The sequence below is a fragment of the Hirundo rustica genome, chromosome 30 (genome assembly GCF_015227805.2).
Source record: "Hirundo rustica isolate bHirRus1 chromosome 30, bHirRus1.pri.v3, whole genome shotgun sequence".
Classification (NCBI taxonomy): Eukaryota; Metazoa; Chordata; class Aves; order Passeriformes; family Hirundinidae; genus Hirundo; species Hirundo rustica.
In genome coordinates this window covers 1,577,995-1,594,933 of record NC_053479.1, presented here as the reverse complement: position 1 = coordinate 1,594,933, position 16,939 = coordinate 1,577,995, and the positions used below count along the sequence as shown (strand labels likewise).

General features: G+C 59.8%; 1 protein-coding gene across 1 annotated transcript; it reads left to right on the top strand.

Annotated features, from left to right (window-relative positions):
* The first annotated feature begins 3,209 nt into the window (after positions 1–3,209).
* Positions 3,210–16,402, top strand: ACVRL1 (activin A receptor like type 1). The gene is made up of 10 exons (XM_040088488.2): positions 3,210–3,430; positions 7,071–7,141; positions 8,394–8,618; positions 8,893–9,092; positions 9,170–9,269; positions 9,527–9,673; positions 10,743–11,018; positions 12,865–13,062; positions 14,133–14,263; positions 14,353–16,402. The coding sequence occupies exons 2-10, from the start codon at positions 7,075–7,077 to the stop codon at positions 14,485–14,487; spliced, it is 1,479 nt and encodes a 492-aa protein (XP_039944422.1). The 5' UTR covers positions 3,210–3,430; positions 7,071–7,074; the 3' UTR covers positions 14,488–16,402.
* Positions 16,403–16,939: the final 537 nt, after the last annotated feature.

Sequence of the window (16,939 nt, the reverse complement as noted above, 5' to 3'; positions counted from 1 at the left end):
GGCAGGACGCGTCGGGGTGGCGACGAGGTTCTCGCCGTTCTCTGGGATCCGTTGGCTGTTCCGGCACGGGGGGTGGATTTGTTCCCGGTGGATGGGACGGGAATGTCCAAGGGAGGAGGAGGAGGAGGAGGAGGAGGGTGTATGCATCCGGCTGAAATATCCCCGAGGGTTCACAGGCTCCCGAGTGTCCTCTCCACCCCAAGGGTGGCCACCCTGGTGCGGTACACATCGTGCTGGGCGCTGATGTCCTGAGACTCTGGACCAAGCTCTGGGAATGCCGGAGAGCGGGACTGTGGCACAAATCCTTCCTGTGTTTTTTCCTCTTTTCTTTTCCTTTTTTTTTGGTGGTTTTTGGGTTTGGTGAGTTTTTTTGGGTTTTTTGTTTTTTTTTTTTTTTTTGCCTCTTTGATCTTCCCCCAGCTCCCGATTCCGCAGCACGTGTCGGAACGCGGCTGAGCGAGATCAGAATGGAAGCGGTTGCCATGTTAACGGGATTGATTCCACGAATAAAGCTCAGGGCTGCCGTGGGGCTGGCAGGAACGTTCCCCCCTTCGCCGCCCTGGCTCCCCTCTCACATCCTCTGCCACATTCCCGGCTCCCGTGTGCTCCTTTGTGCTGCATGGACGCACCAGGGAGGCAGCTCCAGGCTGGAAACCGAGCTTGGGACGCTCGTGGGCTCCATCCCCAGCTGCCCCCCGGAGCTCCAGCGCCGCAGCGGCAGCGCTGCTGTTCCCAGGGTTCAGGATCCCCCTAAACCCAGCCGCACCCCGGGCTGTGGGAGGACGAAGCTGAGGTGCCAGCTCCCGCGGCGTGGGCAGAGTTGGACCCCAGGAGGGCTCAGGGCAAAACCCACCCAGGTCACGGACGATCCCAGATGTGGATCCCCGCTCCCTGCACCATCCCCGTTTTAGGATCCCCACTCGGAGGCTGCAGCTCTTGGCGGGGCTCCGGGGGCTTTGGGCTGCGCAGGGCAGGATGCCCGTGGGGAAGGAGCCGCAGCCTCCCCGCGTGTTCCCCTGCCCGCCCTGGCTCTCTCGGACTCCCCGGCCGTGGTTGTCCTCCCGGGGCAGCTCCCCGCCGCTCTCCCGTGAGCCGGGGGCGGGCGGCACACGGAGCAAGAGCCGTGCCAGCCTGGCTCCTGCCCAGCAGAGGGAAGGGAAGGACGGACTCGCACCGGCCCCCGAGGGACGGCTCTGCACCTGGGGAGGGTCCGGCTGCGGTGCGGGTTTGCTCCTTTCCCCTCCCGCGGGGTGAAATCGCAGCGATGATGAAGGAAAATCCGGCTCCGGCCTCGGGGGGTGACGGGGGAGCTGTGCCGAGGCCGGCACGGAGCTGTTGGGGGGTGTTGGGCTGGTTCACCCCCAAACAAGGGCTGGGACCGCGGCAGGAGCCTGCGGTGGGTTTGATTTGCCCATCTCGTACCTCCACAGCCAGCCCCGCTCTGGAGGAATTCACTTTCCCACCAGAGCTGCAGCTGAGCCCCCCACCCACCCCCGCCCAGGATTAGGATTTAGGAACTTTTAGAAGTTTCTAAGCAGCGTCGATCCCCTCAGCGATGATTATTATTTAAAAAGGAAGGCGCCAAGTTTGAAAGGCGGAGCAGCAGGGATCAAACCCTTCCAGCAGCAGCCCTCGCCCGCCCGGAATAACTCCAGCCCGCAGCCTGAAAAAGCAGGATGCCCTGCGTCTGCTCCCATGGAAGGGACGCAAGAACCATCCAGGAATAACCCCGGGAGGGGCCAGTCCTGAGATGGTCACGGAGATTAGATGTCTGCAGGCATCGGTTTCCTCCCGGGCAGCTCCTATCAGATGGAGACCGCCCGTTTCCCCCGCGCCGGCCGGGCAGAGCTGCGCGCCCCACACGGGCAAAGTCACATGCCGAGGCCCTTCGTGTTTTATCCTGGTTTTGTGCTTTTGTTTGTTCAAACTTCCTCGATGGCGGCCGATAAGCGGGGCCGGACTCGAAGCTCCGCGCGCCGGCGTTGGGAGGCTCCGGGCGGGTTGGATGCGATGGCAGAGGGGAGGGAAATCAGAGCCTGCCACGAGGTCAGGAAAAGAGCCGCGATGCCGGAGCGGGGAAACAGCCGGCAGAAAGGCAGGGATGGGGTTTGGGATGGCGCTGGAGGGAGAAACGACCGAGATTGGGGTGGCCCAAAAACGGCCCTGAAAGCGGCAAAACGGGAAGCGGCGCTTCCGCTGCCCACGGCCCCGTGTGCTCCGGGGGAGCGGGAAGTGCCCGGCCCCCGGCCGTGGGAACGGCGCTGCCGCCCGTGTCCCAGCGCCTGCCGCCGCGGCGCGGGCTGGGGACAGCGCCGGGCTCCCGGCGGAGCCCCTTGGCCACCGTGCCCTGCCCCGTGCCCGCGGCCAGGGCTCCACGTCTGCGCTGGAGCGGCCGCCACAGCCCAGGGTGAAATCCTCTCCCGCCCTCCTGGTGCCTTTTGGGGCTGCCGAAAAGCAGAGGCCAGAGGAAATTAAGGAGATAAAAATATTTACTGAAGGGACTTGGGGTTCATTTCAAGCAGACAAAGCCCCTCCAGGGGCTGCGCCCAAAAATTACAAAGCTTACGAAAGCATGAAAACCCGTGACCCGTCGTCCGTTTTGTACCAAAATGCACCTGAAGGCCCTTCAGTAAACACAACAGCTTTTTAATCCCTTAATTTCCTCTGGCCTCTGCTTTTAGGTAGCCCAAGAAAGCATCACTTCAGCACTTGGAATCGCTGGGTCCAGCACGGAATAACCTGGGAGCCCCTTGGCTCTGCCCCGGTGCCCCATCCCCTCGAGGGCCGAGCAGGTCGAGGTCATTCCCAGCATCCCTCTAGAACATTCCCATCCCCATCCCTGTCAAAGCCACCAGCTGAGCTCCTGCCGAAGACCTTGGGATGCTCAGGGTGAGGCGCCGACGGCCACGGCCGTACCCTGGGATAAGATTTGCCACGAAAGCTGGGAAACGGGGTGGGAAAACACTCGGTGAAGGACGAGGAGGGATCAACAGGCAAGGGAAAGCAGCCAGGATGGAGCTGGGGCCCGGTGAGCGGGAGGAAGGGAGGCCGGTCGTGGCTGTGTGCTCAGCAATAGGAAATGCTTTATTAGCTGGGAGTGGTGGAGAGAAGCCAGGCAGGAAGAGGCAGTAATAAGAAACTTTTTTTTTTTTTTCCTTTTTTTTTTTTGACTTCTCCCACATCCAGACCGCACAGAGCAGCTGCCAGAGGACAAGCCGAGCGCTGCAGCCGGGCCGGGGCTGGGTGACAATCCCCCGGCGGCCGTGGGAGCCGCCAGGGCGGCAGGATGGGCGGCGGGAGGGGAGCAGATCCATGAAGGTCCTGGGAGTCGGGGCTCAGGGCGCAGAGCGAAGCCGCCCCGGCTGAGCCAGACCCGGGATCGCGGCCGGGAGAACCTCGCCAGGGCCGGGCGGCGCCGTGGATGCTGTAGGTGAGTGGGGAAGAGCCAGGAGCTCCGGGCTTCCCTCCTGATCCAGCCCTGGAATCGGGGTTTGGCCCCATTTCCTTTCCACGAGGCGCTGGTGTTGACATCAGGGTTGGAGGGGCTGGAGCTGGGGCCTGGGGAACAAATCAGGGGTCACAGCGGGGTGGAGGTGGCAGGGTCTGTGCCCAGCTCCTTGCTGAAGAGCTGAAATCATGAGCAAGGGCAACGGAAAGGCTGGAATCCACATGGGGAACGGGGAATTCGGGAAGGCACGGGGGCGAAAAGCGAAGGAAAAGTCGACAGCTGCAGCAGGCAGCGGGCTCCAGCAGCGCAGGATTTGCCCCCTCTGCGCAGCCGGATTCCGGGTCTCTCCCAGGAGGGTGGGCAAGCAAAACCCCCAAAGGTCACTGAAGAGGGGCTCCATCTCCAAAACCGAGCTGGGCAGAGCCCCAGCACGGAGATTTCACAGTGCTGGCGCTGCAGCCCTCTGCAAGGCCGGGGCAGCCGCTCTGCCCGTCCCTGCTCTGCCCCCGGAGCCCAGGCGGTGCCAGCCCCGCACCAGGGCGAGCCCCAGAGGGGTTTTGCTGCTCTTTTTGTGCTCCACAATCTCGTGGGATGGAAAATGCCCGTCAGGGAGAGGGGCTGGGAGTCCGCTGGAGCGGGGCCGCGGCTTTGCTGCATCCGTGACCCACCCGCAGCTGCAGGCAGGGGAAGGGAAAATGAAATACCCGCCTGAGCCTGAAACCGGGCCGGAGCCTCGGCAAAGCTCCTGGCACACGCCTGGCACCGGCACGAGGGGCTCGGCTGTGGAAAGGCAGCGCGGGGAACTGAGCCGAGAGCCGCATCCCGTGGCTAAACCCCTGCCAGCGGCAGAAACCACAGCAGGAGGAGGAAGAGCTGGGGTGGAGGAGCTCGGCCGAGCTGCCCTGGTAAGAGCAGGGATCCTGAACCCCAGGGTCGTGCCGGGCCCTTCCCCGAAATCCTCTTGTCTCCTGCTCCGTTCCGCCTTTGTTTTTCTCTCCCTGGGGGTGATGGGGAAATTCCCCTTCCCTGGGGTTTGTTCTGGCCCCAGACCCTCGAGCTGCAGCTCAGCTTGCTCCCAGCCGCTCCTGCCAGCACCCCTGTCCCACCCCAGAGGTTTCCCTTGGGGATATTTTTTTTTCCTTCTCCTGATGCTCCAAACCCCAAAGGACACAACCCAGCGCCCAGCCGGGCCGGGTAAGGCGCTCTGGGTGTCAGGAGGGCACCTGAGCTGCAGCTCCTGATGAGAAAGGAGGAAGGAGAGGACAGGGATGGGAATGCCGGGACTGGTTTGTGCCATTATTGAAGAACCTTGGATGTTTTTCCTGTGGGCTGCCAGGAAGAGCTCTGGATTTAGGTTTGCTCTGGGTAACGACGACAATCCGTGAGACGTCTCACACGCAGCAGGGTTTTTGGGTGACGCCCTGCCTGCTTTTGTGACTCGTGGCAAATATCCTGCAGCTGTCTAATGGTTCAGGATTTTGTGGAAGCGGCTCCGAGGAGGGAATTCACCACCTGCGAGGCTCAGCTTCCCTTTTTTAAAAACACGCATCCTGGAGCCGTCAGGAGCGGTCAGGAACCAGCAGCCCGGATCCAGAGGGGTTGAGTTTTAAAATAAAGCCCAGCCCAGCTCTGGGGGAGTTGGGATTTTAAAACAAACCCCAGGGTCGGATGGATCAGCCTGGCACCAAGAACCAGCTCCTGCACTCCAGCCCCAGCACCCAGCATCGCCGTTTCCTCCCCTCGAGCAACAACGCAGCGAGTTATTTCGGGGAGGAAAATCCCGGTTCGCAGCACGGCTGGAGCTCAGCAGCGTCCGAGGGCCGGGCTTGCGTGACTGCGCTCCCCCATCAAGGCCAGAATCTAAACAATCTTGATTCCTGTCCCGGCAGCCCTGGGCTGGGCTCTTCAATCGCAGGAAACGGAGCCTTTGGCATGTTTATGTCGGGAACACGAAGAATGAGCCGAGGAGGGGCCGGGCGGAGCGAGGCGGGGGGCAGCGGGGGGATCGCCGTGTTTGCCTTGGCAGAAACCTCTCTTTTTACAAGAAAAAAAAAAAAAAAAAGGAAGATTAAAAATAGCCAAGCTTCCCCCCAAGGCTCGGCGAGGAATTTTTGGCTGTCCCAGAGCCTCTGTGTCATTGATAAGCTGCGCACGAAAGCACCCCCGGGACCCAGCCCCAGGCCCGCGGCGCTTTCGGGGCTCTGAGCTCCGTCCCCTGGGAAGGGTCTCGCCAAACCGGGAATCTCCAGCGGGGCCAGGGCGTCCTCGGGGCTGCCAAGGCCATGGGGGACGTGGGTTTACGGAGAGGAGTCGTGGGAACAGCGGGAAATGCCGGGTGTGCGGGTCTGGAATGATTTGGGTGGATCTGAGATGGTCTGTATGGATCTGGAATGATCTGTATGGGTCTGGAATTATCTGTATGGATCTGGAGTGATCTGTATGGATCTGAAATTATCTGTATGGATCTGGAATGATCTGTACGGGTCTGAAATTATCTGTATGGATCTGGACTGATCTGTATGGATCTGGAATGGTCTGTATGGATCTGGAATGGTCTGTACAGGTCTGAAATTATCTGTATGGATCTGGACTGATCTGCATGGATCTGGAATGAGCTGAATGGATCTGAAATGATTTGTATGGATCTGAAATGATCTGTACGGGTCTGGAATGATCTGTATGGGTCTGGAATGGTCTGTATGGGTCTGTAATGATCTGTATGGATCTGGAATGATCTGTACAGGTCTGAAATTATCTGTATGGATCTGGACTGATCTGTATGGATCTGGAATTATCTGTATGGATCTGAAATTATCCGTACGGATCTGGAATGGTCTGCACGGATCTGAAATGACCTGTGTGGATCTGGAATGAGCTGTATGGGTCTGGAATGACCTACACAGACCTGAAATTATCTGCATGGATCTCAAATGATCTGTACGGATCTGGAATGATTTGAATGGATCTGAAATTATTTGTATGGGTCTGGAATGATCTGTATGGATCTGAAATGGTCTACACGGATCTGAAATGATCCATATGGAGCTGAAATGACCTACACAGATCTAAAATTATCTATATGGATCTGTAATGATCCATACGGATCTGTAATGATCCGTAATGATCCATATGGATCTGAAATGATCTGTAATGATCCATACGGACCTGTAACGATCCATACGGATCTGTAATGATCTGTACAGATCTGAAATGATCTGTAATGATCCATACGGATCTGTAACGATCCATACGGATCTGTAATGATCCATACGGATCTGCAATGATCTGTAACGATCCATACGGATCTCTGGGAGGAAGAGGAAGGAGGTTGGTGCCACATGGACACGGCGAGGGCCCTGTTCCAGCGCGTTCCCACGCGCTCCGGGGCTCAGCGGTACCCCGTGCCGCGGCAGGGACGTCCCCCGAGCTCGGGAGGCCCCGGGATCTGTTCTCAGGAAGGGCTGTACCCAGGATGTCCGGAGCCAAACTCCCTTGGAAGCAGCACATCCCACCTCGCCCCGTCCGCGCCTGTCCTGCGCACGGCTCCCCTCTCTCCCTTCCCAAGGGTCGGGGATGAGCCCCTGGGGGCGCAGGAGCTGCTCTCACCCCCTGCTCTCCGTAGGACGATGCCGTGCCGAGCCGGTGGCCGCGTGGTGCTGGCGCTGATGACGCTGTCCCTCAGCTCCGCAGCCGGTGAGTGCCGACCCCGGCGGGGTGACAGCGGCTTGGAAGAAGCCCCTCGGCTTTTTGGGGAGCATCTCTGCCCCTCCCCTCAAAAATAAAACCCAGGGCCTCCTCAGGGACGGTGCTGTGCCCTCGTGGCGTGGTGACCGATCCCGCAGAGGGGATTGCAGCTTAATTAATTGTGGTTGATCAAGGGCTTCGCTGTCACCGGAGGGGAGGTGGGGAAAGGCTGGTACTGAACAACGTGGGTCTCCCCAGGGATGATGATGATGATGATGATGATGATGATGATGATGATGGTGGTGGGAGGCAGCAGGAGCTGCTCAGCATCCCAGGGGAGCAGCAGGTAGCCTGTGGACAGATCAGGCCGGGTGTTTTTGCAGGGAGGTCCGGGATAATGCTGCTGTGCCAGGGAGGAGCAGCAGAGTTTTTTGAGGGGGATGAGTCTCCACCGAGCCCCTGCGCTGCCCATGGGGCCACCGACCCCAAACCGGTGCCGCCACCTCCCCGTGGCACCGGCACCAGGCAGCCTTTGGGGCAGGGGGACGGGAAGTGCAAGATGGGCACCACAGAGCCATCCCCCCGCTGTCCCCCCGCTGTCCCCCCGCTGTCCCCTCGCCACCGGATGTCTGGCTGCCCTCACGCTGAACTCACTGATTCCAGGAGGGATATTTTCTGTGCAAAAGGGCAGGGCTAAATTAGGAATTTGGGAGCGTGGCCGCCAGCTGAGCCGCTCGGGCACCACGGCGCAGGAAAGCGCCTTCGGGGAAGTCAGGAGAAACGCCAGGAAAGACCCCGGGTTTGGCACCCAGCTCCCAAAACACCCACTGGGAAAGGCACTGGCTGAGTCTGGGGCTTTTGATCCCACCCCATCTCCCGGGATCAGGCTCCCGTAGGTGCCGGGATTCCGTGGGCAGGATGTCAGCCTGTGTGTTGCACACCAGTGCGTCCCAGTTCATCCCAGCTGCCGGGGATGGACGCAGAGTCCCTTCCACAGAGCCTCCTGGGGACAGGCGACACCCAGGTTCAGGGCTGGGGCTCGGAGCCCAGCTGGGAGCGAGGGATTTCCTGGGAGGCGTCGGGATGGATTCCTTGTACCGAGCACCCACAGCAGCCTCCCCCTCCTTCCATGACGGTCCCAGGCCGCCCATTTCTCAAAATCTGGTTCAGGAGCCTTTTAGGACAACGTCCTTGTCCCCGAAGCCGGGTGGGCAGCGGGGTGAGCCCTTGGCACAGCGCTTTCCCCTCCTGGTGCCCGCAGAGGAGCTGCTGTGTGCCTGCGACGTGCCCCACTGCAGCCAGCCCAACTGCACGGGCAAGGTGTGCTTCGTCAGCAAGAGGAGGGAGGAGGGAACCATCACCCGGCACCGCGGCTGCTTCTCCCAGAACATCCTGGAGCACTGCCACACGCCCGTGACGGAGCAGTACGGCATGAGGTGCTGCAGCTCCCGCATGTGCAACGCCGAGCTGGACGTCTTCCTGCAAGGTGCACGGGGAAAAGGGGACGGGGGACGTGCTGCCCGCGTGGCCGGAGGTGTGGTTGGGTCTCGGGATCGTCCCTTGTCCTCACTCAACAGCCGCAGAGCCACAGGGATGTCCTCAGGTGTCCCTTCGTGGGCTGTGCCTGCCGAGCCGGCGCCCGTGGGGTTGATCCCAAAAGCAGGGACGCTCTCCCCCCGGGTCCAACCCCGAATTCCAGGCCTCCTCCACCCTCCCAGGTCCACCCTCACGCTTCCATCCCTCGTTTCCCCATCACGCAGGAGAAGAGGCCCTGGTAGAGACGCCTTCCCTACCCAACCTCCTGCTGATGATCTTCGTCCCTCTGCTCTCCCTCCTCGTGCTGGCGGCGCTCACGGCGCTCTTCTGCTGGAAGCTGGCCCAGCAGCGCCACAAGCACAGCGACTTTGGCGACACGGACCTCATGCTGAAGGCTTCCATGATGGGCGACAGCACCTTGGAGGTGGGTGAGCTCCGTGAGCGCGGGGCGCGTGGGCGAGCCCCGCTGTGCCGACCCCGTGGCCACCCCCGTTTGCGCAGGACCTGCTGAACGACGACTGCACCACGGGCAGCGGCTCCGGGCTGCCCTTCCTCGTGCAGAGAACGGTGGCTCGGCAGATCACGCTCATGGAGTGCGTGGGTAAGGAGGGCGGCCGGGGCGGGGGACGCTGCCTCAGTCACCCCCAGCCGGTGCCTGAGCGATGGCACCAGAGCTTCCGACCCAGGAGCAGGGTCGGAACCAAAACCCAGCGGCAAATCCTCCCCTTATCCCGCTGCCTGGGGAGGGAGGGAGCAGCTGGGTGGGTGAGCGGATGTTGGCCGAGGTCAAGGGACCCCGTGCCGCTCCGTCGCTCCCCCACACGGGATCCGGGTGTGCCACTCTGGGCCCCGCGGCAGGGAAAGGGCGCTACGGCGAGGTGTGGCGAGGCGTGTGGCACGGGGAGAGCGTGGCCGTGAAGATCTTCTCCTCCCGGGACGAGCAGTCGTGGTTCCGCGAGACGGAGATCTACAACACCGTCCTCCTCCGGCACGACAACATCCTGGGTGAGCCGGGGGGGGCCGGGAGGGCGGGAGAAATGGGGGCCAAAATCGACCAAACTTATAAAAGTTTTCAGGCAGACAAAGCCCTTCCAGGGGCTACACCCAAAAATTATAAAACTTATAAAAGTATGAAAACCCCTGACCCGTCGTCCATTTTGTACCGAAATGCGCCCGAAGGCACTTCAGTAAATACAACAGCTTTTTATTCCCTTAATTTCATCTGGCCTCTGCTTTTCGGCAGCCCCAAAAGGCATCAGGAGGGCGGGAGAGGATTTCACCCTGGGCTGTGGCGGCCGCTCCAGCGCAGATGTGGAGCCCTGGCTGTGGGCACGGGGCAGGGCACGGTGGCCAAGGGGCTCCGCCGGGAGCCCGGCGCTGTCCCCAGCCCGCGCCGCGGCGGCAGGCGCTGGGACACGGGCGGCAGCGCCGTTCCCGCGGCCGGGGGCCGGGCACTTCCCACTCCCCCGGAGCACACGGGGCCGTGGGCAGCGGAAGCGCCGCTTCCCGTTTTGCCGCTTTCAGGGCCGTTTTTGGGCCACCCCAATCTCGGTCGTTTCTCCCTCCAGCGCCATCCCAAACCCCATCCCTGCCTTTCTGCCGGCTGTTTCCCCGCTCCGGCATCGCGGCTCTTTTCCTGACCTCGTGGCAGGCTCTGATTTCCCTCCCCTCTGCCATCGCATCGAGCCCGCCCGGAGCCTCCCAACGCCGGCGCGCGGAGCTTCGAGTCCGGCCCCGCTTATCGGCCGCCATCGAGGAAGTTTGAACAAACAAAAGCACAAAACCAGGATAAAACACGAAGGGCCTCGGCATGTGACTTTGCCCGTGCGGGGCGCGCAGCTCTGCCCGGCCGGCGCGGCACTTCCCGCTCCCCCGGAGCACACGGGGCCGTGGGCAGCGGAAGCGCCGCTTCCCGTTTTGCCGCTTTCAGAGCCGTTTTTGGGCCACCCCAATCTCGGTCGTTTCTCCTTCCAGAGCCATCCCAAACCCCATCCCTGCCTTTCTGCCGGCTGTTTCCCTGACACGGTGACCCGTGTGATGGCTCCATGACCCCGGGGTGATTTTCCCTGTCCAGGTTTCATCGCCTCTGACATGACGTCCAGGAACTCCAGCACGCAGCTGTGGCTCATCACCCACTACCACGAGAACGGCTCTCTCTACGATTTCCTGCAGAGGACGACCCTGGACGTGGAGACCTGCCTGGGCTTGGCCTCCTCCATCATCTGCGGCCTCGTCCACCTCCACGTGGAGATTTTCGGCACGCAGGGCAAACCCGCCATCGCCCACCGCGACCTGAAGAGCAGGAACATCCTGGTGAAAAGCAACCGGCAGTGCTGCATCGCGGACCTGGGTGAGACGGGAGGGGTGGGATGTGGTGCCCCAGGCGTGTGGCACAGAGGGGTGTGAAACCCCAGGTATGGAATCACAGAATCCCAGAATCCCAGAATTCCAGAATCCCAGAATCCCAGAATCCCAGAATCAGAGAATCACAGAATCCCAGAATTCCAGAATCCCAGAATCCCAGAATCATAGAATCACAGAATCATAAAATCCCATAATCCCAGAATCATAGAATCACAGAATCATAAAATCACAGAATCCCAGAATCATAGAATCACAGAATCACAGAATCCCAGAATCCCAGAATCATAGAATCCCAGAACCCCAGAATGTCCAGGTTGGAAGAGACCTTCAAGATCGAGTCCAACCCATCCCGAACACCTCAACTAAACCATGGCACTGAGTGCCACGTCCTGGCTTTTTTTAAACACATCCAGGGGTTGTGACTCCACCGCCTCCCCGGGCAGAGCATTCCAGTGCTTTATCACTCTTTTCCGGTACCCCAGGGATGAGGCGCCCCGGGGACGTGGCGCTCCAGGGTTGTGGAACCCCACAGAATCATAGAATCACAGAATCCCAGAATCCCAGAATCATAGAATCACAGAATCACAGAATCACAGAATCCCAGAATCCCAGAATCCCAGAATCCCAGAATCACAGAATCACAGAATCCCAGAATCATAGAATCACAGAATCACAGAATCACAGAATCACAGAATCCCAGAATCCCAGAATCCCAGAATCCCAGAATCATAGAATCACAGAATCACAGAATCCCAGAATCCCAGAATCTCAGAATCCCAGAATCCCAGAATCATAGAATCCCAGAATCCCAGAATCACAGAATCCCAGAATCACAGAATCACAGAATCATAGAATCACAGAATCACAGAATCACAGAATCCCAGAATCATAGAATCACAGAATCACAGAATCCCAGAATCATAGAATCACAGAACCCCAGAATCACAGAACCCCAGAATGTCCAGGTTGGAAGAGACCTTCAAGATCGAGTCCAACCCAGCCCGAACACCTCAACTAAACCATGGCACTGAGTGCCACATCCTGGCTTTTTTTAAACACATCCAGGGGTGGTGACTCCACCGCCTCCCCGGGCAGAGCATTCCAGTGCTTTATCACTCTTTTCCGGTACCCCAGTGATGAGGCGCCCTGGGGACGTGGCGCTCCAGGGTTGTGGAACCCCACAGAATCATAGAATCCCAGAATCCCAGAATTCCAGAATCCCAGAATCACAGAATCATAGAATCACAGAATCACAGAATCCCAGAATCCCAGAATCACAGAATCACAGAATCATAGAATCACAGAATCCCAGAATCCCAGAATCATAGAATCCCAGAATCCCAGAATCCCAGAATCCCAGAATCACAGAATCCCAGAATCATAGAATCACAGAATCCCAGAATCCCAGAATCCCAGAATCACAGAATCATAGAATCACAGAATCCCAGAATCCCAGAATCCCAGAATCACAGAATCAAAGAATCCCAGAATCAAAGAATCCCAGAATCAAAGAATCCCAGAATCATAGAATCCCAGAATCCCAGAATCATAGAACCCCAGAATCACAGAATGTCCTGGTTGGAAGAGGACAGGGTTGTGGAACCCCACAGATGTGATGCTCCAGGAATGTGACATCCAGCACACCCAGGGATGCGACGCCCCAGGGTGATGGTGAAGGATGTGCTGTCCTGGGGTTTTGGTACCTCGGGGATGTTGAACCCCAGGGGTGCAGCACCGCCACAGCACCGACCAGGGCGGCTATCCCGGCGTTTTATAACTGAATTGATGACCTTAGAACTCATCCCAAATGTCTCCGTGACCTGTCCCCCCAGGGCTGGCGGTCATGCACTCCCAGGGCAGCGACTACCTGGACATCGGCAACAACCCCCGGGTGGGCACCAAGCGCTACATGGCCCCGGAGGTGCTGAGCGAGCAGATCCGCACCGACTGCTTCGAGTCCTACAAGAAAACGGACATCTGGGCGTACGGGCTGGTGCTCTGGGAGATCACCCGGCGGACGGTGGTGAATGGTGAGCGGCTCCCGGCTCGGCGCCCGTTCCCTCCTTCCCTCCTTTTCTTTTTCTTTTTTTTTTTTTTTTTTTTCCCCTTCCCTTTCCTTCGCCCAGAAGATTAGCTGTAAATTATAAACACTGTAATCTCGTGTCAGCACCCGGCTCCCTGATTAAAGGGCCCATTAGACTCAATCAGCGCTTTGTTTGTTCAGCGCTGATTAGAAAACAAGCGGCTTCAAGCGCTGCCTGGAAAGCGGCCACGGCCCGGACCTCCGGCCGCCGGGTTCGGCTCGGGAGCTCGGGGCTGGGGCAAGGGGGAAAATCCCCTCGTGCTGGGGATGAACCCAGCTGGGGCTGCCCGGCCGGTGCTGCTCATCACGGCCGAGTCCATTAAAAATCATTAATTAAATGGTGGGCGCTGGCGGGTGAGGAGGGAGGCGCCCCCAGGCGCAGTCTGGCCGGGATAATCTCATTTATGGCCCCAAGGCTCCCTCAGATTACACGTTCACTCCGAATTACCCCGACATTGCGCAGGAATGACCTTCAGCCGGCTGGGTTTAACCCTTCCGGGATCCCTCACTCTCCAGGATAGCTCCAGGGGATCGAGGATGGGGAGCACCAGGGGACTGTGAGGTTTTGGGGTCACCCCTTGGGGTGCTTGAGGCTTCCCAGGGACATGAAATCCCACAGGGCCACGGACGTTTGCAAGCACTAAGCAGAGATTAGTTGGGCCAGCTGGCAGCCTGACCACCAGGTGCTGAGCGCAGGCGGCCGCAGCGCCAAGGGCGCTGGAGCTGGAGCTGATCTTGGTGGTGGGGCTGGTGCTGGACTGCTGCCAGGGCTGCAGCCCGTGCTGGAGCCACCGGTGGCACCAAAGGCTGCTCCAGAGCCGGCTGCCACCTCCCCGTGTGCCCAGGTGAGGCAGCGCCCAGGTGAGGCACACCCCACCTGCGTGTCTCCCCACGTGCCCCGCAAGGCAGGGAGCAGCTGGGCTGTGCCGGGACCCTCCAGGCGGCCCACGATGGTGGGGATGGGGGTGAAAGCCTCGCTCTCCCCCTCCCCGTCCTCACCCCACCCCTCTGCCGCAGGCGTCGTGGAGGAGTATCGGCCGCCCTTCTTCGACGCCGTGCCCAGCGACCCCAGCTTCGAGGACATGAAGAAGGTGGTGTGCGTGGACCAGCAGACCCCCGTGATCCCCAACCGCCTCTTCTCCGACTCGGTGAGTCTCTCGCCCCCCCTCCCACGCCGAGCCGGACCTTTGCTACCCGTTAAAAGCTTCCTTTTATCCCTGTTTTTGCTCCTCCCCAGGTTCTGTCGGCGCTGGCGAGGATCATGAAGGAGTGCTGGTACCAGAGCCCCTCGGCCCGTCTCACCGCCCTGCGCATTAAAAAGACGTTGAAGAAGCTCAACAATTCCGTCGAGAAGCCAAAGGCGGAGCAGTGAGCGCCGGGAACCGGGCACCGGAGCCACGGACGAGCCGCAGAGGGGACGGGATGGCTCCGGTCACTGAGGGGATTTGCTCAGAGCTCCTGCCTCTCCCACCCCTCCTTCCAGCCGGTTGAATTTGCAAGCACGGAACAAACCCCAAAAAAAACAAAAAAACAAACCACCACCAAAGGAGGAATCACCCACCCGGGCCATAAAAATATCCCCGGTGTCACCCGACACCGGCGCGTCTCGCTGTCCCGGCGGGGATGGCAGCTGGCCGCTCACCTCGGCGCCAGGGCGAGGGGCACGGATGGCAGAACCACCCTCTGCTGCTCTCCCAGCCCTGGGGGCACCCACCCGGAGCCGGAGCTGCCCGGACCCGCCCGCCCGACGCTGGCAGCGGCCACGCCGGGGGCTCGGCGGCGCCAGGAATTCCCCGGCGGAGCTGCGGTGCCCGGAGCTCCTCTCGCTAAAGGAAGGATGGGTTTCGTTCGGAAAGGATCGTCCGAGGGCAGCATCCCCCTTTAGCAGCCTGGATTGTTGGGATCCCAAAAAACGAGGAGCTGCCGGCGTCCAGCGCGGCCTGAGCCTTCCGTGTGCCGCCAAGGATGGGGGGTCCCGTGGTGATGGTTCCTTGCCAAGCAGCCAGCATCCCCAAAAAAAGGGCTCCTTGGGGTCTTTGCCGAAATTCTGGCGTTTGCCGAGGTGTTTTTGGCTCAGCCGGCTTCATCCCGCCTTGCTCCCTGCCGTCCCCAAAATCCGCGCCCGTGCTTGGAGATGTTCGGGCACGACCAGGATGGGACGTTCAGCAGAACCAGCTTTGCCACGTAACTATTTAATTATTAAGATTTAATATATTTAATAAAGTGTAAAGCTATTTTATCAGCGAGACCTGCCGAACCTCCCGTGCTGGGCACCGCGGCAGGACGGGACTGGGAGCTCCTGCCTGCCTCCTGTCTCCGGCAGCAGCGTTGGATCCCGTAAAAAACCCGGCTCCAACGCTCTCCCTGAGCCCGTGAGGGGCTGTGGCTGCTCCAGGGGGTCACAGCCCTCCCACCCTGCGGGGTTTGCACGGCCAAAGCCCCCGGGATGGAAGCAGAGCTTGGCCATTCGGGGGGTTCAGCTCCAAAGTGTTCCCAGCACATCGCAGCCGCCGCCTTGGTCTGAGCCCAGTTAGAGACTGGAAGGAACTGGGCAGCAAAGGGGAGCTGCTGGTTCTGGGCAGGGCATGAGGTTGTGGAGGGTTTGGAGAGCTTTGATGTGGGCTTGGAGTGCTCAGCCTGGGGTTTGGGGTGCCATATCCGGGGTTTGGGGTGCTCAGCCCTGGAGCTGGGTGCCCTGGCTGGGGTTTGGGACACTCAGTGCATAGTTTGGGGTGCCCTAGCTAGGGTCTGGAGTGCCCTGCCTAGAGTTCAAGACGCTCAGCCTGTGGTTTGGGGTGCCCTACCTGGGATTTGGGGTGCTGACCCAGGGTTTGGGGTGCTCAGCCTGTGGTTTGGGGTGCTGACCCAGGGTTTGGGGTGCCCTACCTAGGATTTGGGGTGCTGACCCAGGGTTTGGGGTGCCCTACCTGGCATTTGAGGTGCCCTACCCAGGGTCTGGAGTGCCCTACCCAGAGTTTGGAGTGCTCAGCCCAGGGTTTGGGGTGCCCTACCTGGGTTTTGGGGTGCTGACCCAGGGTTTGGGGTGCTCAGCCTGGGGTTTGGGGTGCCCTACCCAGAGTTTGGAGTGCTCAGCCTGTGGTTTGGGGTGCTGACCCAGGGTTTGGGGTGCCCAGCCTGTGGTTTGGGGTGCCCTACCTGGGATTTGGGGTGCTTACGCAGGGTTTGGGGTGCTCAGCCTGGGGTTTGGGGTGCCCTAGGCAGGGTCGGGAGAGCCCTGCCCGGGTTTGGGATGCCCAGCCCAGGGTGGCTCAGCCCCTACCTGCCCCAAGATCACACACGCACACTCCCACGTCGAGCACACACACACACACACACACAAATCATGCTTGCACGCACACACCATGCTTGCACACACGACGTGTGCACACACACCGTGCAGCCTTGAGGCTGCACAAATCATTCCTGGACACAACTCACACCTGAGCACACAGCAGGTGTGCTTGCACAAACACGGCACGGGTGCCACGAGCACCCACACACACACACGCCATGCATGCTACACCAGGCGATTGCACACACACAAATCACGCTCAAAAACACGGATCAGGGATGCCTGGACACACTTATCGTGTGTGTGCACATCACACACAGATATCACATATATCACACACATCACACACGTATCAGACATCTATCACACATGTACCACACACACATATCATACATGTATCACACACATCGTGCACACAGACATCACATACATATATCACACATATCAGACATCTATCACACATGCACCACACGCATCTATCATACCTGTATCACACACATGTATCACGCTTGTATCATATATCACACATGCA